General features: G+C 42.5%; 1 protein-coding gene across 1 annotated transcript in view; it reads right to left on the bottom strand.

Moving 5' to 3' along the window:
* Positions 1 to 5,769: 5,769 nt before the first annotated feature.
* Positions 5,770 to 25,448, bottom strand: part of LOC117873301 (cytochrome b5) — a 29,410-nt gene continuing 9,731 nt past the window's right edge. The window contains exons 2-5 of the mRNA XM_034762517.1: positions 19,073 to 19,201; positions 14,318 to 14,347; positions 8,215 to 8,249; positions 5,770 to 7,108 (exon numbers count right to left, since the gene is read on the bottom strand). Coding sequence (XP_034618408.1) covers positions 7,030 to 7,108; positions 8,215 to 8,249; positions 14,318 to 14,347; positions 19,073 to 19,201 — 273 coding nt within the window. The 3' untranslated portion in view covers positions 5,770 to 7,029. The remainder of the gene's footprint in view (positions 7,109 to 8,214; positions 8,250 to 14,317; positions 14,348 to 19,072; positions 19,202 to 25,448) is intronic.

The following is a 25,448-nucleotide window of genomic DNA, read 5'->3' as shown; positions in this document are numbered from 1 at the left end:
GTGGGGCAATAGACGGAACACATATCCCTATCTTGTCACCGGAGCACCAAGCCACCGAGTACATAAACCACAAGGGGCACTTTTCAACGCTGCTGCAAGCCCTGGTGGATCACAAGGGACGTTTCACCAACATCAACGTGGGATGGCCGGGAAAGGTACATGATGCTCGCGTCTTCAGGCACTCTGGTCTGTTTCGAAAGCTGGAGGAAGGGACTTTCTTCCCAGACCAGAAACTAACCATTGGGGATGTTGAAATGCCTATCGTGATCCTTGGGGACCCAGCCTACCCCTTAATGCCATGGCTGATGAAGCCGTACACAGACACCCTGGACAGTAGTCAGGACCTGTTCAACTACAGGCTGAGCAAGTACCGTATGGTGGTGGAATGTGCATTTGGATGTTTAAAAGCGCGCTGGCGCAGCTTACTGACTCGCTCAGACCTCAGCGAAACCAATATCCCCATTGTTATTGCTGCTTGCTGTGCGCTCCACAATATCTGTGAGAGTAAGGGGGAGACATTTATGGCGGGGTGGGAGGTTGAAGCAAATCGCCTGGCCGCTGATTACGCGCAGCTAGACACCAGGGCGGTTAGAAGAGCACAGCAGGGTGCGGTGCGCATCAGAGAAGCTTGGAAAATGAGTTTTGTGACTGGCCAGGCTACGGTGTGAAACTTCTGTTTGTTTCTCCTTGATGAACCCTCCACCCCCAACACCTGGTTCACTCTACTTCCCTGTAAACCAACCACCCCACTCTGCCCTCCCCCCTACGAGCACCGCTTGCAGAGGCAATAAAGTCATTGTTACTTCACATTCATACATTCTTTATTAATTCATCTCAACACTAGGGGGATAATTGCCAAGGTAGCCCGGGATGGGTGAGGGAGGAGGGAAGGAAAAGGACACACTGCAGTTTAAAACTTTAACTTTTATTGAAGGCCAGCGTTCTGATGCTCGGGCAATCATCTGGGGTGGAGTGACTGGGTGGCCGGAGGCCCCCCCACACCGTGTTCTTGGGCGTCTGGGTGAGGAGGCTGTGGAACTTGGGGAGGAGGGTTGTTGGTTACACAGGTGCTGTAGCGGCAGTCTCTGCTCCTGCTGTCTTTCCTGCAGCTCAACCATACGCTGGAGCATATCAGTTTGATGCTCCAGCAGCCCGAGCATCGACTCTTGCCTTCTGTCTGCAAGCTGACGCCACCTATCATCTTCAGCCTGCCACTTGCTCTGTTCATCCCGCGATTCAGCCCGCCACCTCTCCTCTCGTTCATATTGTGCTTTTCTGTAGTCTGACACTGACTGCCTCCACGCATTCTGCTGTGCTCTGTCAGTGTGGGAGGACATCTGGAGCTCTGAGAACGTATCATCCTGAGTCCGCCATTTTCTCCTTCTAATCTTCGCTAGCCTCTGTGAAGGAGAAACATTTGCAGCTAGTGGAGGAGAAGGGAGAGGTGGTTAAAAAAGACATTTTAGAGAACAATGGATACACTCTTTCACGTTAAATTTTGCTGTTCACATTACACAGCACATGTGCTTCCGTTACACATTTTCCCTCTTATATTGAGGGCCTGCCAGTTTGGTGTGAGAGATCATTCATGCAGTGCCAGGCAACAGATTTTGCCTTGCAGGCAGCCATGGTAAGCCACAGTCTTTTGTCTTTTTTAACCTTAACATGTGGGAATGGTTTCAAACAGTAGCACCCTCATTTCCCATACCAAGCACCCGTTGGGTTGGCCATTTAAAATGGGTTTGCAATGTTAAAGGAGGGGCTGCAGTTTCCGGGTTAACATGCAGCACAAACCCAACTAACCCCCTTTCCCCCCCACACCCAATTCTCGGGGATGCTCACTTCACCCCTCCCCCCCACTGAGTGGCTAACAGCAGGGAACATTTCTGTTCAGCAGAGCAGAAAGGGGCACCTCTGAATGTCCCCTTAATAAAATCACCCCATTTCAACCAGGTGACTGTGAATATCACATCACTCTCCTGAGGATAACAAAGAGCGATAAGGAATGGATGTTGTCTGCATGCCAGCAAACACCAGGACCATACGCTGCCATGCTTTGTTATGCAATGATTCCAGACTACGTGCTACTGGCCTGGCATGGTAATGCGTCCTACCATGGCGGAGGGGATAAGGCAGCCCTCCCCAGAAACCTTTTGCAAAGGCTTTGGGAGTACATGAAGGAGAGCTTTCTGGAGATGTCCCTGGAGGATTTCCGCTCCATCCCCATACACGTTAACAGACTTTTCCAGTAGCTGTACTGGCCGCGATTGCCAGGGAAAATTAATCATTAATCATTAAACACGCTTGCTGTTAAACCATGTGTAATATTTACAAAGGTACACTCACCAGAGGTCCCCTGTGTGCCCCCAGGGTCTGGGTGCACGCCTTGGGTAAGTTTAGGGATTACTGGTTCCAGGTCCAGGGTGATAAACATATCCTGGCTGTTGGGGAAACCAGTTTCTCCGCTTCCTTGCTGCTGTGAGCTATCTACATTATCTTCAACCTCATCTTCCTCGTATCCCGAACCCACTTCCCTGCGTGTTTCTCCATTGAAGGATTCAAATCACACAGTTGGGGTAGTGGTGGCTGCACCCCCTAGCATGGCACACAGCTCCGCGTAGAAGCGGAATGTTTGCGGCTCTGCCTGGGACCTTCTGTTTGCCCCTCTGGCTTTGTGGTAGGCTTGCCTTAGCTCCTTAATTTTCACGCAGCACTGCTGTGCGTCCCTGTTATGGCCTTTGTCCTTCATGGCCTTGGAGACCTTTTCTAATATTTTGCCATTTTGTTTACTGCTATGGAGTTCAGCTAGCACTGATTCATCTCCCCATATGGCGAGCAGATCCCATACCTCCCGTTCAGTCCATGATGGAGCGCTTTTGCGATCCTGGGATTCCATCACAGTTACCTGTGCTGATGAGCTCTGTGTGGTCACCGGTGCTCTCCACGCTGGGCAAACAGGAAATGAAATTCAAAAGTTCGCGGGGCTTTTCCTGTCTACCTGGTCAGTGCATCTGAGTTGAGAGTGCTGTTCAGAGCAGTCACAATGAAGCACTGTGTTATAGCTCCCGGAGGCCAATAACGTCGAATTCCGTTCACACTACCCAAATTCCGAGCCGCTAAGGCCAATTTTATCGCTAATCCCCTCGTCAGAGGTGGAGTAAAGAAACTGGTTTAACGGGTCCTTTAAGTCCAAGAAAGGGACTTAGCCGTGTAAACGTGTCCAGGCTTAATTCGATTTAACACTGCTAAATTCGACCTAAACTCATAGTGTAGACCAGGCCTGAGACAGCCACCAAAAGAGCTAATTATGAGGTATATGTACTCGCGTGCTCCTTACTGGCACCTGAGTTCCATCAACAGCACCATCAGTTAATCATAGAATCATAGAATATCAGAGTTGGAAGGGACCTCAAGAGGTCATCTAGTCCAACCCCCTGCTCAAAGCAGGACCAATTCCCAGCTAAATCATCCCAGCCAGGGCTTTGTCAAGCCGGGCCTTAAAAACCTCCAAGGAAGGAGACTCCACCACCTCCCTAGGTAACGCATTCCAGTGTTTCACCACCCTCCTAGTGAAATAGTTTTTCCTGATATCCAACCTGGACCTCCCCCACTGCAACTTGAGACCATTGCTCCTTGTTCTGTCATCTGCCACCACTGAGAACAGCCGAGCTCCATCCTCTTTGGAACCCCCCTTCAGGTAGTTGAAGGCTGCTATCAAATCCCCCCTCATTCTTCTCTTCTGGAGACTAAACAATCCCAGTTCTCTCAGCCTCTCCTCATAAGTCATGTGCTCCAGACCCCTAATCATTTTTGTTGCCCTCCGCTGGACTCTTTCCAATTTTTCCACATCCTTCTTGTAGTGTGGGGCCCAAAACTGGACACAGTATTCCAGATGAGGCCTCACCAATGTCGAATAAAGGGGAACGATCACGTTCCTCGATCTGCTGGCAATGCCCCTACTTATACAGCCCAAAATGCCGTTAGCCTTCTTGGCAACAAGAGCACACTGTTGACTCATATCCAGCTTCTCGTCCACTGTGACCCCTAGGTCCTTTTCAGCAGAACTGCTACCTAGCCATTCGGTCCCTAGTCTGTAGCAGTGCATGGGATTCTTCCGTCCTAAGTGCAGGACTCTGCACTTGTCCTTGTTGAACCTCATCAGGTTTTTTCCTGCCCAATCCTCTAATTTGTCTAGGTCCCTCTGTATCCGATCCCTACCCTCTAGTGTATCTACCACGCCTCCTAGTTTAGTGTCATCTGCAAACTTGCTGAGAGTGCAGTCCACACCATCCTCCAGATCATTAATAAAGATATTAAACAAAACCGGCCCCAGGACCGACCCTTGGGGCACTCCACTTGAAACCGGCTGCCAACTAGACATGGAGCCATTGATCACTACCCGTTGAGCCCGACGATCTAGCCAGCTTTCTATCCACCTTACAGTCCATTCATCCAGCCCATACTTCTTTAACTTGGTGGCAAGAATACTGTGGGAGACCGTATCAAAAGCTTTGCTAAAGTCAAGAAATAACACATCCACTGCTTTCCCCTCATCCACAGAGCCAGTTATCTCATCATAGAAGGCAATTAGGTTAGTCAGGCACGACTTCCCCTTCGTGAATCCATGCTGACTGTTCCTGATCACTTTCCTCTCCTCTAAATGTTTCATAATTGATTCCTTGAGGACTTGCTCCATGATTTTTCCAGGGACTGAGGTGAGGCTGACTGGCCTGTAGTTCCCCGGATCCTCCTTCTTCCCTTTTTTAAAGATGGGCACTACATTAGCCTTTTTCCAGTCATCTGGGACCTCCCCCGATCGCCATGAGTTTTCAAAAATAATGGCTAATGGCTCTGCAATCTCACCCGCCAACTCTTTTAGCACCCTCGGATGCACCGCATCCGGCCCCATGGACTTGTGCACGTCCAGTTTTTCTAAATAGTCCCGAACCACTTCTTTCTCCACAGAGGGTTGGTCACCTTCTCCCCATGCTGTACTGCCCAGTGCAGCAATCTGGGAGCTGACCTTGTGCGTGAAGACAGAGGCAAAAAAATCATTGAGTACATTAGCTTTTTCCACATCCTCTGTCACTAGGTTGCCTCCCTCATTCAGTAAGGGGCCCACACTTTCCTTGATTTTCTTCTTGTTGCTAACATACCTGAAGAAACCCTTCTTGTTACTCTTAACATCTCTTGCTAACTGCAACTCCAAGTGTGATTTGGCCTTCCTGATTTCACTCCTGCACGCCTGAGCAATATTTTTATACTCCTCCCTGGTCATTTGTCCAATCTTCCACTTCTTATAAGCCTCTTTTTTGCATTTAAGATCAGCAAGGATTTCACTGTTTAGCCAAGCTGGTCGCCTGCCATATTTACTATTCTTTCTACACATCGGGATGGTTTGTTCCTGCAACCTCAATAAGGATTCTTATTCTGTTAAAAAACAGGGTGGGCAGTTTTCCCACAATGCAACCCAGTTGTAGGGCTGGAGTGTTGACACTGTCGGGTGCAGGGCACTAGACACTCTTGGATAGGGTTATTTTGATTCAGATCTGTACACTGCAGTGTGGACACCAGAGGCCCAGGTTCAAGCACAGGTCAAAAAATCCTTAACCAGTGTGGAGACTCAAGCTCTGGGTTCTGACACGAGTCAGCTGACTCAAGCCCACTAATCCTAGGCTTACAGTGCTGTGTAGACATACCCATAGAAAAATCCATCGGCTGAGCTAGAGTTAATACATTTGAGAGACAGAAAATCCAATTTTATAGGAATATGGGGAGGTACACCAGGGATTTGCTTTTATTCATGAATATTGTGCATACAAATACATAGAAAAAATAGCAGCAGAAGTTAAAAACATTGCCCCAGAAAATGCAAACAGCAAGATTCCTCTGCCAAAGAGTTATTTTCATGGTAAGTACAAGTTGTATGTTACCTTTTTTCCTTAGTACTAAGAAGGAGCACAGTCAGCTGCGTAGTTAGTGCAGATTTAGATGGAGAGTTTCACTCACTAGGAACCATAGCTTTAAGTTGAAGATTTCCTCAAGGTTTGACTCAAGTTGTAGGATAAATTATAGTCACGTCAGTAGAGCTTTGGTTGCTAAAAGCAATATTTTGCTCCGCTTAGAAAAATTACCTGTTGTGGAAATTACATAATATTTTCCCCAAAAAAGGCAGAACCCATAAAAGAGCTTTTGATTTGTATGTTTTTTTTCCAACTAGATAGGGAAATAATTGGGACACTTCATATAAATATTATCCTAAGTTTAATTGTCACTGTGCTTCAGTGATGGTTTTCCAAAGAGCAACTGAATTAAGCAATCTGGCTTTTTTATGATAGCACTCTGTACCAATCCTAGGTACCAAGATGTCAGGAAGGTCTTAAGTAGGTCATTGTACAGCCTGACATGTAGGCCCACACATTGTATAGGCTACACTCTACATATATTTACAAGCTTTACGGACCCTTAGACCTACTACCACAGAACTTTCTCCCTTTTATTTTTAAATAAAAAGGTACAAAAAATGGAATTTGTTTATGTAGAAAAAAAAACAATCGATTTGAAAGCAGTGCTAGACTGCAAGCAAAGAATACAAGATTATGGGTAAAAGGTAAAATGAACAGTATTTTCATGGACACATGCCCACCAATTTTCATAGTTATTTAGGGCTGAAGGATTCATATTAAATTCAGACAGAACCTTAACAAACATTAAAGAAGCAATGTTACAAGTTTCAGGCAGGTACATACATAACGTCTGCTGTAATAAAGAAATCAGCGTTATCTCAAATGGTTCATTAGAGAATATAACAGTGTTATATAAAAGATAAACACTACCTTTAGCGCTTAAACAGTGAGTAAAAGGTAGCATTAAGAAGAAAGTACACCGCAGAAAGTTTTCTGGAAAAGTTCAATTTTAAAAATTTCTCTTTTCAGCTATTATGCTTTTTTCAGGAAATGTAGTGGGTTAAGATGGCTTCTATTTTCTTTCCCAAATCAGTCTCTCCTTTTATTGGTTCTCAGAGGATGCTTACTCTGACATGTAGAAATGATACATCAGGGCCACAATAATTGCTGCTATTCCTGGGATCACCCAACTGGTCCACCAACTAGAAGGAATCACAGTGAGAATTATTTTCATGCAATGTCTAACAGCTGCTAAAATTACAGACTAGATATTTTATTGCTTATAAAAGTTTACTTTGTAATCTCTTCCTTTTCCACCCTTCAAATGAGGATAAGAGCCTTTGACTGGGGGAGTGTTTAGGTTGGTCTAGTACTAAATGCTGGTGATATGCTCTTGCCAGCCAACATGATAGTGTCCACAGTTAGATTTTGAAATAAAGTTTTTGTAAGATTGGAGAACAATAAGATTTCAGTCAAACTTAAAGCCATGGCTTGTCGCCACAGAGCTGTGCCATCCACTGAAGAGCAGATACTGGTGAGCTTTCCCAATAAAACTTTTTGTACTTCAATTCCTCTATTGGAAGTGATGTGGAAAGTTCTTGAGTCACAGGATTCCTCTATGTAATGAACAGTATTAATGCATGAAGTTCTGGCTGGATTGTGTTGAAATGCCCGGAACATTTGTGCACATTTTTAAATTCTACTATATGTGCTGTTCTACGTTTAGCCCAGAATCCTCTTTATATTTAACTTAGATGCAGCAACAATAGCCAAGACTTTTCTTTGCTGATGCTTATCAATAAGGCATCCAGAGTAGCTAGCGACACAGCAGCACTAGTGAGTAAGACCACCAAGCATCTCCTGCATTAGTAGCATACCAGCTCTTCTCTAGAAGAAGGTAACCTCTTAACTTCACAATGAAGTGTATAATCGTCATGGTAAGATGACAACATGCCCTGGAGAGTTTTGAGAGCAAACCTGGGATTTACATATGGCAACAGCCTTCACATGTCATCCATTCCTAGGATCTGATTCCACAGGAAATTATTCCCTGTGTGGACACACTCATTCTAGACTAAAGAGCATCCACACAGAGTTCATCAGGAATGCCTTTTTGCTTTAAATTCACTCCTTATCTTACTACAAATTAACTTCCTTGCATTGATAAGCCCTTAATATCCACCATCTTATTTGCTAGTAGTTTGAACTGAACAGTATTCCCCCCCACCCCCAACTTCATTGAATTAGGGAAGGGCAACCATGAAGCACCATTCGGTTTTAATTTATGACATTACAAGCCATACTATACCTGGAATTAGAGTCCACAGTGGTAATAAGTGTTTCCTGAAAAACAAAAAGTCATAACTAAGATACTGAACATGAGTGACAATTTCCCCCCACCTCCCCGCAGAGAACTGGCTAAAGGAAATGGATTCACCGTAACACTTTTGTTTGTACCTTTTCCCAACAACTAGTCAATGCAAGCCACAAATGCAGCTTTCATGCCAGGATGAAGGCAGCCTTTTAGTTAAAAGCTTGAGTAGTAATTTGCTAATCAGATAACATTCTGATCCCATGTTTCCTGCTGCAATTTATAACAAAATGGTTACCTAAAATTGTTGCCAAGTAGTTTCTTAATGTCCCTCTCTTACTAGTTAGTGGTTGCATTAACATCTGTAGTTAAGGTTATATCAAGAGACTATGAACTGTTTAGATATTCTTTGGGGCCTAAACTTTCCATGCTTGTTTCAATCTCAGGTAAACATTTCAAAAGCTGAATTATTGCAATGGAAAAACTAAATCATTTTAAGACCAAGGCTTCTTGGTTGCCAATAATTCAAGCTAAATACTCCAAATTTGTACATAAATATTCTTTATTGAGAATGAGGGTAGAGTGATTAATTCACTTGATTAATTTACATCATATTGAAGCTTTGTAAAACTAATTTGAAGTTTTGTGCTACTGCAACTTTAAAGTTAATAATAAATTATTATTTTTTTTAAATGCCACTGCTGTTAAGATATCTTATTCAAACTTCAAGAAACTGCTACTGGCAGAAACAAAATATTGAACATTTAGACTCTGATCAACAATTAAGCAGGTATATAGCTTTACTCACATGAGTAGCTCTATTAACAGCAATGGAAATATCAATGTGCTTGAAGTTAAGCATCTGCATAAGTATTCATATCAAGGGTTAACATTGTATTCAACAACTTCATTAGTGACATTAGACTGGTGTCATGTCAAAAGCATATTGCGTTAGTGTTAGATATTTAGACTTCCATACATTAACGTTATTGTGATTTTGAAATCCGGAGCCTAAAGTTAGGCTCCTATAACCCCTGGATAGACATTAAGGGTGGGATTTTCAAAACACTTGAGACTTTGGAGCACAAACCTCAGTGACTTCAAACAGCAACTCCTAATGGAGAAGTATAGTCTAGTCAAAACATTTCAGTTTTCTTGATTTATGGAAGTGCAACACATCAGAAGATAGTTTTGGTTGTAAACATAGCACAGGCTATTTGCTTATCAATTCTGTATTGTTCTCACAGGAAACAAACAACAATGAGCTCCTGGACCTGTCATTCAGCACAGATCTAAAATGTGAAACTTCTTAGTAGAAAATCTATGGAAAACTGAAATTCCACTAACAATTAAGAAACAAGTACAAATTGCTAAAGTAGGTGTTTTAGGACTATATAATGGGAAGAAAGTAAAGAACTAGCAACATGGAAATAAAAGCTTTAGCTTTTTAAAAATTGATTAAAAACTATTTTTGTAAAGCATGATTTTTATTCTCTTCAGAGTGGAATTAAAGACAGGTTATCAGCAACTGAAAAAAAAAAAGTCACTACTGAATATACTCAGGTATTTGACATCACATTACAAAGCCCAGTGATGTTACAAGGGATATAACAATGCATATCTTCCTTGTTCAACTAAAACACAGGATGCTTGGACTGTTCACAAAAGGAATACCAATTCTTATTGAAAGAGTGAACTCTCTCTGTGTAAATCCTTCAGAAACACAAAGAGCCTGGTCCCATACACCTGCATGTACATCTTAATAGAATCATAGAATATTAGGATTGGAAGGGACCTCAGGAGGTCATCTAGTCCAATCCCCTGCTCAAAGCAGGACCAATCCCCAACTAAATCATCCCAGCCAGGACTTTGTCAAGCTGGACCTTAAAATCCTCTAAGGAAGGAGATTCCACCACCTTCCTAGGTAACCCATTCTAGTGCTTCACCACCCTTCTAGTGAAAAAGTTTTTCCTAATATCCAACCTAAACTTCCCCCACTGCAACTTGAGACCATTACTCCTTGTTCTGTCATCTGCTAACACTGAGAACAGCCTAGATCCATCCTCTTTGGAACTTCCTTTCAGGTAGTTGAAAGCAGCTATCCAATCCCACCTCATTCTTCTCTTCTGCTGTCTAAACAATCCCAGTTCCCTCAGCCTCTCCTCATAAGTCATGTACTCCAGCTCCCTAATCATTTTTGTTGCCCTCTGCTGGACTCTCTCCAACTTTTATACATCCTTCTTGTAGTGTGGAGCCCAAAACTGGACACATTACTCCAGATGAGGCTTCACCAATGCCGAATCGAGGGGAATGATCACGTCCCTCGATCTGCTGGCAATGCTCCTACTTATACAGCTCAAAATGCCATTAGCTTTCTTGGCAACAAGGGCACACTGTTGACTCATATCCAGCCTCTCGTCCACTGTAACCCCTAGGTCCTTTTCTGCAGAACGGCTGCCTAGCCATTCGGTCCCTAATCTGTAGCAGTGCATGGGATTCTTCAGTCCTACGTGCAAGACTCTGGACTTGTCCTTGTTGAACCTCATCAGATTTCTTTTGGCCCAATCCTCTAATTTGTTTAGGTCCCTCTGTATCCTATCCCTATCTTCCAGCATATCTACTCCTCCTCCCAGTTTAGTGTAATCTGCAAACTTGCTGAGGGTGCAATTCATGCCATCCTCCAGATCATTAATGAAATTATTGAACAAAACCGGCCCCAGGACCGACCCTTGAGGCACTCTGCTTGATAACAGCTGCCAACTAGACATGGAGCCATTGATAACTACCCACTGAGCCAGACAATCTAGACAGTTTTCTATCCACGTTATAGTCCATTCATCCAGCCTATACTTCTTGAACTTGCTGGCAAGACTACTGTGGGAAACCATTTCAAAAGCTTTGCTAAAGTCAAGGAATAACACATCCACTGCTTTCCCCTCATCCACAGACCCAGTTATCTCGTCATAGAAGGCAATTAGGTTAGTCAGGCATAACTTGCCCTTGGTGAATCCATGTTGACTGTTCCTGATCATTTTCCTCTTCTCTAAGTGCTTCAAAACTGATTCCTTGAGTACCTGCTCCATGATTTTTCCAAGGAGTGAGGTGAGGCTGACTGGCCTGTACTTCCTAAGTTTATATTCTTTAATGACTTTTTTCAAATGTGCTGCTGCCCTGGTTAACCCAACCCTTAACAGTTCCTCCAGCTAAACAGCAGGAGCAATTGTGAGAACTCACTCATCCACCATCCCATTTATCTCAGGGACATCTGGACTTAATCATTTAAAGGTCAGAAGTTTTTGTTTTTAAAAACAAGATACTAAAACAAAACTGCAATGCCAAGGTTACACATTTCAACAGAAAGTCAGAAAATAAAGTTAATGTTCTCATTAAAATCTGCTCAGTGTAGCAGTTAGTTTACTAATTAAACTACTAGTAGCTGAAAGCTTGAGCAGTTGCACAGAGGTAATTTGTAAAGACATGTGTCTAAAAGCAACTGAGAACTTAAAAATTGGATGGTAACAGACCATGAATCCCAGTGATGATTGAAAACTGGTGATATTCTAAACAAAAAGGTTTCAACTATGCTTGTAATTGTTTCCATCACTTCACACCGACTCAGGCATTTTAGACTTCAGTGAGATTTAGGATTATTGTGTATGCTGGTTGTTTTTCTGTGTGGGTGGTTGTGCTGATTTGTCTATGGGTTATGTTGTGCTGGGAGAGGTTTATAGATTTGTGTGGGTGGTGAATGAGGGGTCTGTGATGCCATGAGATGTTGTGAGTGTTTAGATTGTTTTGTCTGCTGATTGTTGTGTGGGTGGTTGCATTGACTTTTGTCTTAGAGGGTTGTAGTGGGAGATGTGTTGCTTTGTGCAGGAGGCAGTTGGACCAAGTAACCCACTATCTGTACCGTCTCCCCCATACAAGCACTGAAATGGCTGTATGCAAATTAACTGTACATTAACTCAGATATCAGGATGCTCTAGGACAGCATTTCTAAAGTGGGGACCACGAAGCCCCAGGCGCCCCATGGGGCTGAAGACCCCAGGCCTCCCCCCTGCCAGGCAGCTGAAGCCCAGAACCCCAAGCTTGCCCCTCATTTCCCCCAGCTGAAGCCCTGAGTTTTTATAGCATGTTGGGAGGGCCTTAAAGAAAAAAGGTTGAGAACACCTGCTCTAGGACTCTTGACATGGCATAGATACATGCCTTACTATAGCTATGCACCACGTGGATGTAATTTGTAAAGTCAAAATGATGGAAAACTTAAAAACTGGAGGGTAACAGATCGCAAAACCCAGTGATATTCTGAACAAAAAAAGCCCTTGATTATGCTTGCTGTTTCCAGAGCTTCACACTGACTCTAGAGACATAATAGGCTTCAGAGTGACACAAAGTGACAATCCTGGAATTTTGTTGTATAGAATACATAGTTTAGTTGTTAAACATTTGGACAGTGGGTGAGTTAATGTTACTAGAGTACTTTTGAAATATTTTGAGAGAGTAATAGAAATGTATACTTTTTTCAAAGCAAATTATTTGGGGGGCTCTCAAAGTTAGTGCTCTCTTTCTGATTGCCCCAAGACATCCCTGACTTGGTGGGTAAGTCTCCAGGAAACTAAGTTTTGGAGGAGATAATTAGCAAGCAAGAGTGCATAGTTTAATCTAATTGCCTACTGGGCATTCTGCTGCACCTACTACAGGTGTACTAGCATCAGAATCTAAACAAGCACTGGCCCTCATAATTTGCTGCTTATTTCCAACTTGCTGGCACCACTTCTACTAATTCCTGTGGCTTTATTTTAACTGTAGATACACCCAAAAGCGTCTGTTATGGATGCATGTCCTGTAAATTCAGAAGTAGCACTAAAAGAATCCACGATAGTAGTATTGAGTGTTTACCTAACCTAAAATGTTTCAGGTATTGATAGTGAAGGTATAATTAGCTCAGATTTGATGCAGTTTTTTTTTTTTTTTCTAGTTTCACCTTAATTGTGCACAGGTGTGGTAACTGTCATGCTTGTACTATTTGTGAGTTGTGTTCATTTTGCCAAGAGCTACACTGCAAAAGTTGAGGTAATTAGAAACCCTTCAGCTCTGTCCCAACTGTTCATACAAAACATAAACAAGGACAACTTAATAACCTGTGCCTAAAAGTTTAACTTTTACACTTAACACTCAAGATTATTTTTATTTAGAAACTAGAAAAGATAGTTAATTTGTGCATTTGGTGGCACTTTCTATACAGTGAAACAATGAGAGACTGGAATTAATTTCCTATTTTGTTTGGTGAGAGGGGGGATTTTAGCAAGAACAGAAGAACACATTTTTAGACAATAGGAAATGTTTACTGTAAAGCCACGCAGATTTACAGGGGGTCTCACGGCAAGTACAGTACTTTAATCTACTTTAAGGTTTTATTTTTAAAGGCCTTACACTTGCAAGTTACAGCGCTGTAAAGCCTCCCCCAGTGTGGTAACTCACTCCTCGTCCACATTGGCAGGGCACTTACAGCGCTGTATCTCCCTGGGTACACCGCTGCAGGTACTCCACATCTCGGAGAGGCTGTACTAATCACCTGGTCAAGTGGCCAATCCTCTCCATTGTTGTGACCAAAGCTCATACCACAGAGAAACAAACAAACAGTTTGCAGCATGCTTTGAGTGAGTAAATGAATGAGCAGGGGGCCCGGAGTTCGGAACTTGCAAAATAGAGAGCTGACATGCTCCAAAAAGCACTCCCTCTCCCCCCACATTCCCTATCACAATCCATCCAACACCCCCGTTTTGGAAAGCACATTGCAGCCACATGAATGCTGGAATAGCTGCCCATAATGCACCGCTCCCAACACAGCTGCAAATGTTGCAAGTGTGGCCACACCACTGCGCTGTCAGCTGTCAGTGTGGACAGACTGCAGCGCTTTTCACCACTCAGCTGTACGAAGATAGGTTTACCTCACAGCGCTGTACAGCTGCAAGTGTAGCCAAGGCCAAAGTAAACTTGACCTTCATGTCCTTGTGTCTCAGTCTGTACGCGGTGTGCAAAAAAACCTCAGTGTCCAGATGAAATACTGGATTTGTTATTTCAGAGTGATGACACTTACCGCTGGTTTCTGAACTTTGTCTCTGTCATCCTGCAAGAAAATAAGGGAAAAAAGATTAGACAAGAATGAAGTGTACAAAAGAGGATTTCTGAGAAGGTCACTAGTTTCAGTTAACAATGCTGTGCCAATTTTTTTTTTTTTTTTTTTTTTTTTTTTTTTTTTTTACACACAGTGTAGACTTAAGATCATGAAGCTGCCTTCCACTAGTAGGTTGTGGGTCTGGGGACAGAATAGGCCCACTGCTCCTCCTGCATCTCGTAACAGGCGACTAAAAGGGGGCTGCCTGGAGAGGGATGGGCTCTGTCAGGTTAGAAATTTGCCCAAGACACAACATATGATGAGCAAGTCAACCATGTCCATATCGGATTGATTGCACCCCGGGTTAATAATGACTGCGTCATCAGTCTCCCACCAGAGCGGACGCAACAAGTATATTACTGGTGTAACCACAAAGAAGATACGTGGAAGAGAGAACATCACCATAGCCACATGGAATGTAGGGACATTCAGACAAACAGGGCTAAAACAAGGAGCTTCCCTGGTGCTGATATTGGAAGTGATCATGACCTTGTGATTCTAAATTTCTGGCTGCAGCTATGGAAAATCGTCAGGCCAAAATTCACCAGAACCAAGTTTGATTTGGAAAGACTCAGAAACCGAAAAATTGCAGAGTCATTCCAAGCAATGATCGGCAGAAAATTTTGTTCCACTGCTTGCTCTAGAGGAAGACGTAGAAACAATGACCAACAATTTCAACGCTAATGAATGAGGCAGCAATGAACATCCTTGGGAAACATTGTAAGACGACAAAACCACGGGTCACAAATGAAACATTACAGATGTGTGACATTAGAAGAGAACTTAAGAGAGACAAGAACAGCAATGAGAGATCTGATAAATATATAGCAATTAGCAGAAAGATCAAAAAAGTAATGAAGGTGTCCAAGGAGACATGGATTGAAAAATGATGTTCTAAAAATTGAAGAATGTATCAATGATAAAAATAGCAAACGAGCCCTCCACGTTGTAAAAGATCTGACAAAGGAAAGATGGACCAATGCTAATGCAATTCAAGACAAAGATGGGAACAGTCTTACAGAAGAAAGGGACATCATCAATAGGTGGACAAACTACTGCTCTTATCAATACAACCACCAGAAATGGAGATCCTAGTGCCGTAGACAGCCCAGATTCAGAGGAGGACGACTTTCCAATACTGTGTGAAGAAGTGCAGACAGCTGTGAAATCACTCAAGAATGGAAAGGCTACATGTATTGACAATATCCCAGCCAAACTGATGAAATTTGGAGGAGAAATAGTAATAGATGTACTCACCAAGATCTGCAACAAGATCTGGCAGACCAATGAGTGGCCCTCCACATGGACAAGTCACTAATAATCACTCTGCCAAAGAAAGACAACCTGCAATTGTGTTAAAATTACCGGACCATAAGCTTAATTAGCTATCTCAGCAAAGTGATATTGAAAGTTATATTGAACAAATTGAAGCCACAAACAGAGAAGATCATCGCTGAAGAACAGGCTGGCTTTCATGCTGGAAGATATACCACAGAACAGATTTTCAACCTTTCTGTTCTATGTGAGAAGTACTTACAACACCAGCAGGACATCTAACACGTCTTTGACGATGTCAAGAAGGCATTTGACAGAGTATGGCATGAAGCTCTCTGGGCAACCATGAAAGAGTACAGTGTTGGTCCTAACCTTATTCTTACCATTAAATAATTGTATGCCAAGGCCAACAGTGCAGTTCCCGTCAATGGCACAATAGGAAAGTGGTTTCGCACCACTGCTGGAGTCCGGCAAGGTTGCCTTCTTTCACCCACACTGTTTAACATCTACTTGGAGGCATAATGACCGATGCCCTAGAAGATCACATGCGCACAGTCAACATTGGGGGGCGAACAATCTCAAATCTTCGGTTCGCTGATGACATTGATGACCTGGCAGGCAGCGAAGATGAACTAACCAACCTTGTGAAATGATTGGATGAGACCTCCGCAAAATACGGCATGGAAATCAGTGCAGAGAAAACTAAGCTGACGACAAATAAAGGTGACAGGATCAGCTCACATATCCCTGTCAGTGGACAAGAGCTGGAGACAGTGAAACAGTTCAAGTATTTGGGAGCAATCACTGACGAAGGATCAAAGGCAGAAATTCTGGCAAGAACTGTGCAAACAGCAGCAGCAGCCGCAAAGCTAAAGCAAATTTGGAGGAATAAGAACATCTCCCTGGAATCCAAAGTGGAACTGCTGCACGCAATGGTCATCTCCATTTTTCTGTATGCATGTGAGACATGGACCCTTATGGAAGAACTTGAACGGAAAATACAGATAGCAGAGACGAGATGCCCAGGATTTTACCAAAGTATCTCCTACTTCGACCATGTCACTAAGAGGTCCGTAACATCACTCAATGCACTGGGTCATATGAAAACCTCCTGATGACCATGACTAAGTCCAAGCTGAAGTGCCATGTAACAAGATCATCTGGCCTGTCCAAGATCATCTTCCAAGGGACAGTACAGGGGAAGAAAAGAAGAGGTAGACAAAAGAGATGAATTGACAACATAGAAGAGTGAACAGGAATGGACTTCGCAGAGACTCAAGTACTGTCACACAATCGTCGGGGGTGGAGACAATTAGATGATTTCTCATCAATGATGGTGCCCCAATGACCAATTCAGTTATGGGAGTGATGACGACAACGACAACATCATTTGCTTATAAATAATTCCCAGAATGTTTCCTTATTCAACTGAATGCAACTCTCCAATGCACTTCAAAATTCCATGCATCAGCAGATTTACGTTTCCTATGTTCCTAAAAGATACACATCTGTAGTCTACTGCATAACCAACTGAACAATTACCCTGATTTGATAGCTCCTTCCACCATTCACACACGTACAATAGATAGACGCAAACTAATCAAGGTCCCATGTGCTTTGTGGCATTCTGTTGCAATGGCCCTGAATTCTACAGCACCCTAAGGCAACAGATGAAAAGTCTGTGGCAGATTCAGGTAAGTTTTTAAAAGGCAGTTTATAAAAGCATAAATTATGAACCACACACAATATGAAGCCAGTATTTTCTGTTTGTTATACCTCAGATAACTGTGTGCATAACAAAATCACCTAAGTTGTCAAGATGACAGAAGCTGAAGATTGGCAGTTAAGTGAGGGACAGCTGGGTCTTTTACATGAGGTGTGAAGCAGTTTAGGGTTAGCACACTGGCTGCATATTTCTACTATAATACCCCCAAATAAAAAATAGTTAATGTTGATAGTCATCTTTGTTTCAGAATAACCCATGATGAAGAGTGTGGCAGCTCACCTTAGATTTGTTTTTCCAAATTTTCTCAGGGATCATTTTAGTAGTAGTAGTAGTAGTAGTAGTAGTAGTAGTATCATCATAGCAACTAGGAGCCCTAGTTATGGACCAGGACCTCACTGTACTCGGTGATGTACAAGTAGAAGCAGAACAAAAAAGAAAGGTTTTCCAAAGTAAATTAAGAGACAAAAGATGGATACAGACCAAAGGGGGATTACAAGAAAACAATACTGGTCAACACAATAGGCAGTGGAATCAACACACCAGTGAACCTGAACACTGACCAATTTTTCTGGGCATCAGAGCAAAGGAGAGTTAGGATAGGCCATGAGGGGCCTTGAAAGTAGCTTATGTCTGATGTGAAAGAGAAAAGGGAGTTAGTGAGGGATGCAAACAGGGTGAGATGGTCAAAGAGACAGTGGGCTAGGAAAATGACCTTTGCAGCAGCGTTCTGAATGGATGTGAATGGGACACAACTGCATTTGTCTGGGCCAGAGAAAAATATTTTTTTCAGTAACTGAGACATGAGTTGATAAGAGTCTGGAGGAATTTTAGCTGAGTGGATAAACAGGAATGGTTGTATCTTAGAGATGTTCTGCAAAAGAATCAGCAAGACTTAACCATAGCCTGAATGCAAGGAACTCATGAGGGGTGATGCCCAGGTTATAGGCCCAAGTGACAGGTTGGATAGTGGTGTTTTCCATGGTGATCAAAAAAGAAGAAGGAGGTGAAGATTTAGAACTTGTTTTAACCATTTAATCATTTATACTATCCTCATATTTTCAATATTACCTTGACAACAAAAAGGGCTAGCAATATATTTAAGTAATGAAGCATAGATTCTGAAATTCACTTCTATTCCAACAAATAAATGGCACAGATATGAACTACACAGAACCCTGTCCAATTTCAGCTTAGCTATCCTGTGCAAGATGTTAATGATCATTTTGAATACTTCCTTCAGTACAGTAGATGACTACTCCTTATAAAAGGTTTACACAAATTCAAAGATATACTATTTTAAAGAATTATATCTTATCTTTAGGGAGATCATGATGTACAGATTGGAGAGTGCAGTATGATTTAGTGCTCTGTAGTGTTATTTGTCAACCTAAGTTAAAACCCCGGCTGTAATGCATTTCAAAGAGGAGAGATAAGCCGTACCCTTATGATGATTTGATACCACATTATCTGAGCACTTCAGAGTGTTCAACTCTCAGCTTCTGCCTGAGCAGGAAAGAGCAGCCTGGCTTCACCCAAAGTTAGCTGGTGTGGTGGAATAAGGAGGTATGGCTAGCATAAATGGTTACCAGCTCTATTTTTAGTGTGCTTATCACAGAAATGTCTAAACACTGAAAATTGCAGTGACATTAATATCTGTACACTGATCATGTACTCACAGGATGAAGCTCCCCTATAATGAAACTCTCTGACAGCGTTCTGGCATCTGTGGAATGGCCGACATCTTCAAAGCTTTCAGTAGCATCTCCTCCCGCTTGTTCCCTTAGGACTTCTTCACCACCTGGATGCTGAGAGAGAATAAAAATTTCAGATCTCATGCACTGTTACTGAAAATTTGGTATTTTCCAGAAGTCACAGGAGGTGGAAGGATTTTTCAGATGTCAAACCAGACCTTGATTATGAAAAAAAATTGTGTTGGGCATGTTCTAAGGACATTAAATTTTCTCCAATATTTTAAAGAACCCCATGGTTTACACCAGGGGTAGGCAACCTTTCAGAAGTGGTGTGCCGAGTCTTCATTTATTCACTTTAATTTAAGGTTTCGCATGCCGGTAATACATTTTAACATTCTTTTAGAAAGTCTCTCTCTATAAGTCTATATTATATAACTAAACTATTGTTGTATGTAAAGTAAACAAGGTTTTCAAAATGTTTAAGCAGCTTCATTTAAAATTAAATTAAAATGCTGATCTTAAGCCGCCAGCCTGCTCAGCCCACTGCCAGCCTGGAGTTCTGTTCACCTAGGCTGGCAGCGGGCTGAGCGGGGCCTGCAGCTGGGACACCAGCTGGCAAGGGGCCGGCAGCCGGGACCCCAGACCTGGGGGGCGGTTCAGGGCAGAGACATAGGGGGTGGGGGTGCAGGGCAGAAGGCTAGGTGTGTGGGGGGGAGTTCAGGGGTCAGGGCAGAGGGCTGGGGGTTTGGGGGGTGCAGGGCAGAAGGCTGGGTGTGTGGGGGGGTTCAGGGGTCAGGACAGAGGACAGTGGGGGTGTGGGGTTCAGGGGTCAGGGCAGAGGGCTGGGGTGTGTAGGGGTGGAGGGCAGAAGGCTGGGTGTGTGGGGCGGTTCAGGGGTGAGGGCAGAGGGCTGGGTGTGTGTGGGGGGGTTCAGGGCAGAGGACTGGGGTGCTCAGCTCATGGGGGTGATCCCAGCCCCCTGCCCTAAAAGCAGCTCATGACAGGGGGCTGGAAGGGACATGCCCTATTCCACCCCCTTCCCCAAGGTCCCGTCCTTATCTCTTCTCTGCCTCCTCTAAGGAGCAGGGAGCACGCTCTGCTCCGCTCCCCCTCGCAAGGGCGATCAGCTGATCAGCGCAGGAAGAGGGAGGGGAGGGGCAGGAAAGCACCACGCTGGGGGAAGAAGTGTGTGGGGGGGAAGCTTGGCTGCCGCAGGACCAAGCTTCTGCCTCCTGCCCCCACAGGGGAGAGCAGTGGGTGGGGGGGGCTGAGGGCCAGGACCTCGGCAGTGTGCCACTCAAAATCGGCTTGCGTGCCGTGTTTGGCACGTGCGCCGTAGGTTGCCGACCCCTGGTTTACACACGGAGTGAAAATAAAATCCCTTCCCTTATTTTTTCCCCAATTCCCTTTTGCAAAACTGATTTCTTCCCTACATTCCAAACTATAATTTCTTCATTCAAAACTTCCACCTGGATGACTACAATTGCTAGAAGAAGCATCTGACATGCCTGACAGAACTATTCAAGGCATGACAGAAAGTTAAATACATAAGCAAATTAACTTTAAACAATACAACAACACTTTTCCTACATAGGGATTATTTACACTTGTGAAAGTTGAAACAAATCCTAACATACTACAAGCTATGGACTTCAATAATGAGTGCAACAAATCATTTTTTACTTTATTAAAGCTTTATATATCTTTAGAGTCTCCCTAGTATCTGTAAACCAAAACGAGAGCTTGCTTTTGAAAATATGAAATTACCTCATAACTCTTATAGCTACACATAATGTAACACAAAGGAATGCTGGCATTCAAAATGCTTCCATCTGCTCAATTGTCCCTGCCGATGTGGTTTCACATCCAGATTTTCTTTATGAAAAAAATCTGCTACCGCTGTGTATAAGAGCTATCAAATGCACTAATCCTGAAAAAGAGAAGAGTATTCTCTTTTCTGCCTTAGTTATTTCTGATAACTATAAGCAGTACAAGTCAGACCAGTGAGATTTCAGCTGACAGTGTCCAAGAACAGTAAGGCAGAGTTAATCTGAAATGCACAGTTGACGACGCTGTTTTAAAGCAAAATCAGTGCTCAGGTAAGATGCCCTCAGGTTACTGGAGAATGAAGTCTTCTACTTATTCACAAGAGAGGAGCAGAGTCGAAGGCAATGCAAGTTTCCTCTGACTTTTCATTTAAACTATTCTGGCTGTTCTCTCAACATCCATTCAACACTTCTCTGCAGATATGGCCAATTGGACTTGTATGTAATTGGTAATTAAGTTACACTGAACCCAAATCATAAACCAGTAAATCAAGTGAAAACCTCCTCATTCTATTACCACTCTCCTAAACCAGCCAGTATCGATGACTAGGACCCTACCAAATTTATGGCTGTGAAAAAAAAACACATCGCGGACTGTGAAATCTGTTCTCCCCCGCGAAATCTGGTCTTTTTTGTACTTTTACCTTATACTATGCAGTTTTCACAGGGGAAATCAGCATTTTTCAAACTGGGGATCCTGACCCCAAAGTGGTTTATGGGGGGATTGCAAGGTTATTGTAGGGGAGTCAGGGTATTGCCACCCTTACTTCTGCAGTGCCTTCAGAGCTGGGTGGCAAGAGAACAGTGGCTGCTGGCCAGGACCCCAGCTCTGAAAGCAGCAGTACAGAAGAAAGGGTAGCGACAACATACCATGGCATCCTTACTTCTGCGCTGCTGCTGCTGCCTTCAGAGCTGGGCTCCCAGCCAGCAACTGCTGCTCGCCAGCTGCCCAGCTCTGAATGCAGCACCGCCACTAAAAGCAGTACAGAAGTAAGGGTGACACTACCAAGACTCCCCCTACAATAACCTTGTGACCACCCCACAACCGCCTTTTGGGACAGGACCCCTACAGTTACAACACTGAAATTTCAAATTTAAATATCTGAAATCATTACATTTATGATTTTTAAAATCCTATGAAACTGTAAAATTGACCAAAATGGCCCATGAATTTGGTAGGGCCATTTTGGTAGTCCCCTATCTGTGACAACATACTACTTCCTCACCCCACTCCCCTCAGAGACAGCCAGCCAGAGACACACTCTTGAGGGTTCTCTCGGTTTCCTCAACAAGTGCTTACCAGATGTTAGCGATAAATCATGCTGTGAATCAAGTTGTGGGATGGAACTCAGCCATAATAAGAATAAAAGAACATCATGCTTTCCTATTCAGAAAGATTTTCTTCAACACCTGAAAATATTCAATCTAATTTAAGTGATAAGAAGTGCTTGCTGCTCTAGACTTAGAATGGGGGAAATTGCACCCCAGCAGTAAAGCAGCATAAATTATTAGATGCTAAAACAGCTTTTTAATTTAATAATCTACTGGTTAAATACTAGCACCTTGCACCACTGAAGTTAAAACATTTATTTCAATAGAGCCACAGAATAGGTTTTTAATACTTTATCCAATGGTGGGGGATATAATAAGAGATGTTATATGCATGTGCACATATATAACATTAGAAAAAATGTTAAAAGAACATTAAGATTGCAAAGTCAAGCACTCAGATGTCAGGCAATTCCAGAATTTTAAGGTTGTTTGTGCAACCTTAATTCACCTATTTTTTGCATATGCATGATGAGACGTCTAATCATATGATCATAGTGTGAGACACGTAGGATCAGATCTACCAAAGTGTTTGGCACTCACTGCAGCAGAAGTCAGTTGGATCTAAACTTTGAAGATGAGTTATAAAATGTTAAGTACTCTGGAAAAAAAAAATCAGGCATAGAAGTCTCAATTTGGGCTCTCTAAACTAGTAGACATTGACAATTTCAGCCTTAATCTCTTTAGGCCTTAGTTCTCCAACTGTAAAATGGAGGTAATACCACCTAATTTCACAGAAATGTTGTGAAGATTAATTAATGTTTGCACAGATCTTATTATCAAAGCATCAGAGAAACGCCTATGAAGAAATTATATTTGAATGCAGCAAAGTTTAGGTGATGTACATTAATTAAAGCCGGAGGCCAAACACTGAATGGAAAAGATGAAAAATATGGCATAACTAGCCAGTCACAGAATGAGGCAGGGAGGCTGTGAGGAAAAAAATAGTATATAATCATATACTGTAATGCAAACACACTAGGGAGCCAAATCAAAGTTACATAGGCAATCTAACCTTCAAGTGTTCTACTTGGCAAGCATCATGTTTTTAATGTAGATTTGGGGATATAATTGTATATTATATATAAAATATGAATTCATAAAAATTACTGGCAGACAAGTTCCCTCCTGTTGTCTAAGTTCAGCCATGTCTGAGCCAAGATGGACAGAAAGGCCCTATAGTTGATGCACAGGGGAAAAAAGCTCTGTTTATACACTTTAGCTGCTCTGAGCTGTGTGTACCAGCATTATAGCCTACTGCCCATCTTCCGAAGTTAAGAAAATAATCCCGGCTCACACTTATCACAAGGAAACAGTTGCTACTACCAAAGTTTCAAGTAGTGAGGCAGAGCCAAAATACCCATAAATTGTACTAATTCTCATTATTTTAAATACGTTTATTGTGTAACTTTAAAAGTTCTTTAAAGAAGTCAGATCTGTGTTCATCCACAATGACTAAGCAAAAGAGGGAGAGGCTAAACAAGTGCAAAGAGTAAAGATTATGCATAGTAACTGAGCCAAAAGAGGGTATGCAGAGGAGAGATTACACAAGGCAGATGTGGTACTCATTACAAATCCTGGCCATGAATCAGTTTTGATAACTATGTGGTGAAATGCCAGGACAAAGGTCTTAAATGAGCACTAAACTTGACTACCTTTGAAATTTACGGCATGTTTAACAAACTGAATCAACATAACCTGTTGGACAACAAAGTTACTTGCATAACTAAGTATTCAGAAAGGGCCGATCCAACTTTAAAAAAAGCTTTGAGTATTTTTACATCTACTATGCTTGGAAATAAATAGCCCCCAAATAGAAGAGAAAACCACTTCAGGACTTCTTAGGCCCTAAACACAGGATCTCTTATCCACAGCAAAAAGCAACAGAGGGTCCTGTGGCACCTTGGAGACTAACAGTCTGTTAGTCTCCAAGGTGCCACAGGACCCTCTGTTGCTTTTTGCTGTGGATAAGAGATCCTGTGTTTAGGGCCTAAGAAGTCCTGAAGTGGTTTTCTCTTCTATTTGGGGGCNCATGAATCAGTTTTGATAACTATGTGGTGAAATGCCAGGACAAAGGTCTTAAATGAGCACTAAACTTGACTACCTTTGAAATTTACGGCATGTTTAACAAACTGAATCAACATAACCTGTTGGACAACAAAGTTACTTGCATAACTAAGTATTCAGAAAGGGCCGATCCAACTTTAAAAAAAGCTTTGAGTATTTTTACATCTACTATGCTTGGAAATAAATAGCCCCCAAATAGAAGAGAAAACCACTTCAGGACTTCTTAGGCCCTAAACACAGGATCTCTTATCCACAGCAAAAAGCAACAGAGGGTCCTGTGGCACCTTGGAGACTAACAGTCTGTTAGTCTCCAAGGTGCCACAGGACCCTCTGTTGCTTTTTACAGATTCAGACTAACATGGCTACCCCTCTGATACTATCCACAGCAAGTAACTTAGGCCTTGTCTACATTTAAAAGTATCCTACAGATACAATGGTAAAGCCCTCCCTAGCAGAGACACAGCTGATACTAGCCAAAGAGTTCTTTTGCTGGTATAGCTTGAGCCAGTTCCCCATATGTAATAAATTATACCAGCAAATGGATTTTTTTGCCAGTATAATTGCATCTACCCCCAATTAGGTTTGTAATTTTTTTTCCACATTACTGACAGCTATGCTGGTACAACTTAAGGGTAAATCAAACCTCAGATAGTTATACATACTTGCCAGGCATACAATAGACAAAATACATAACCCAGTGATTTATTTGTACCTTGAACTGCTCAACATTAAATACAAATGTTTCAAAATTTTACATGTCAGTGAAGCTCTTGCCATTTATCTTACTCATTAAATAAACAAACTCACATACCTACAAACATCCCCACTGAAGTGCTCAGTTCTCTGTAGAAGACAAAAAAAGAAAAATAATACTGTACTACACCCTCTTAACCAATGAAAGTGACAATTGTAAGGCCTAGTCAATGGAGATTAGGCTTCCAAGAAATGACCTTTCAATTGGAAAGTCATTAAAAGTCAAGTTTCCAAGTTGTGTTAAGGTTCTCTTTTAGTTTACTTTAATAGCTTAATGTAACACCAGCAAGTTAATTTTGAGTCCTGCTCACAGTAAATTATTTCAGTTTGATTATCTGAAATTTGTTTACACATGAGTTGCTGAAAAATGCTGCACCAGGGAATTT

The sequence above is a fragment of the Trachemys scripta genome, chromosome 2 (assembly GCF_013100865.1).
Source record: "Trachemys scripta elegans isolate TJP31775 chromosome 2, CAS_Tse_1.0, whole genome shotgun sequence".
Classification (NCBI taxonomy): Eukaryota; Metazoa; Chordata; order Testudines; family Emydidae; genus Trachemys; species Trachemys scripta.
This window is presented reverse-complemented; position numbering and strand designations above follow the sequence as displayed.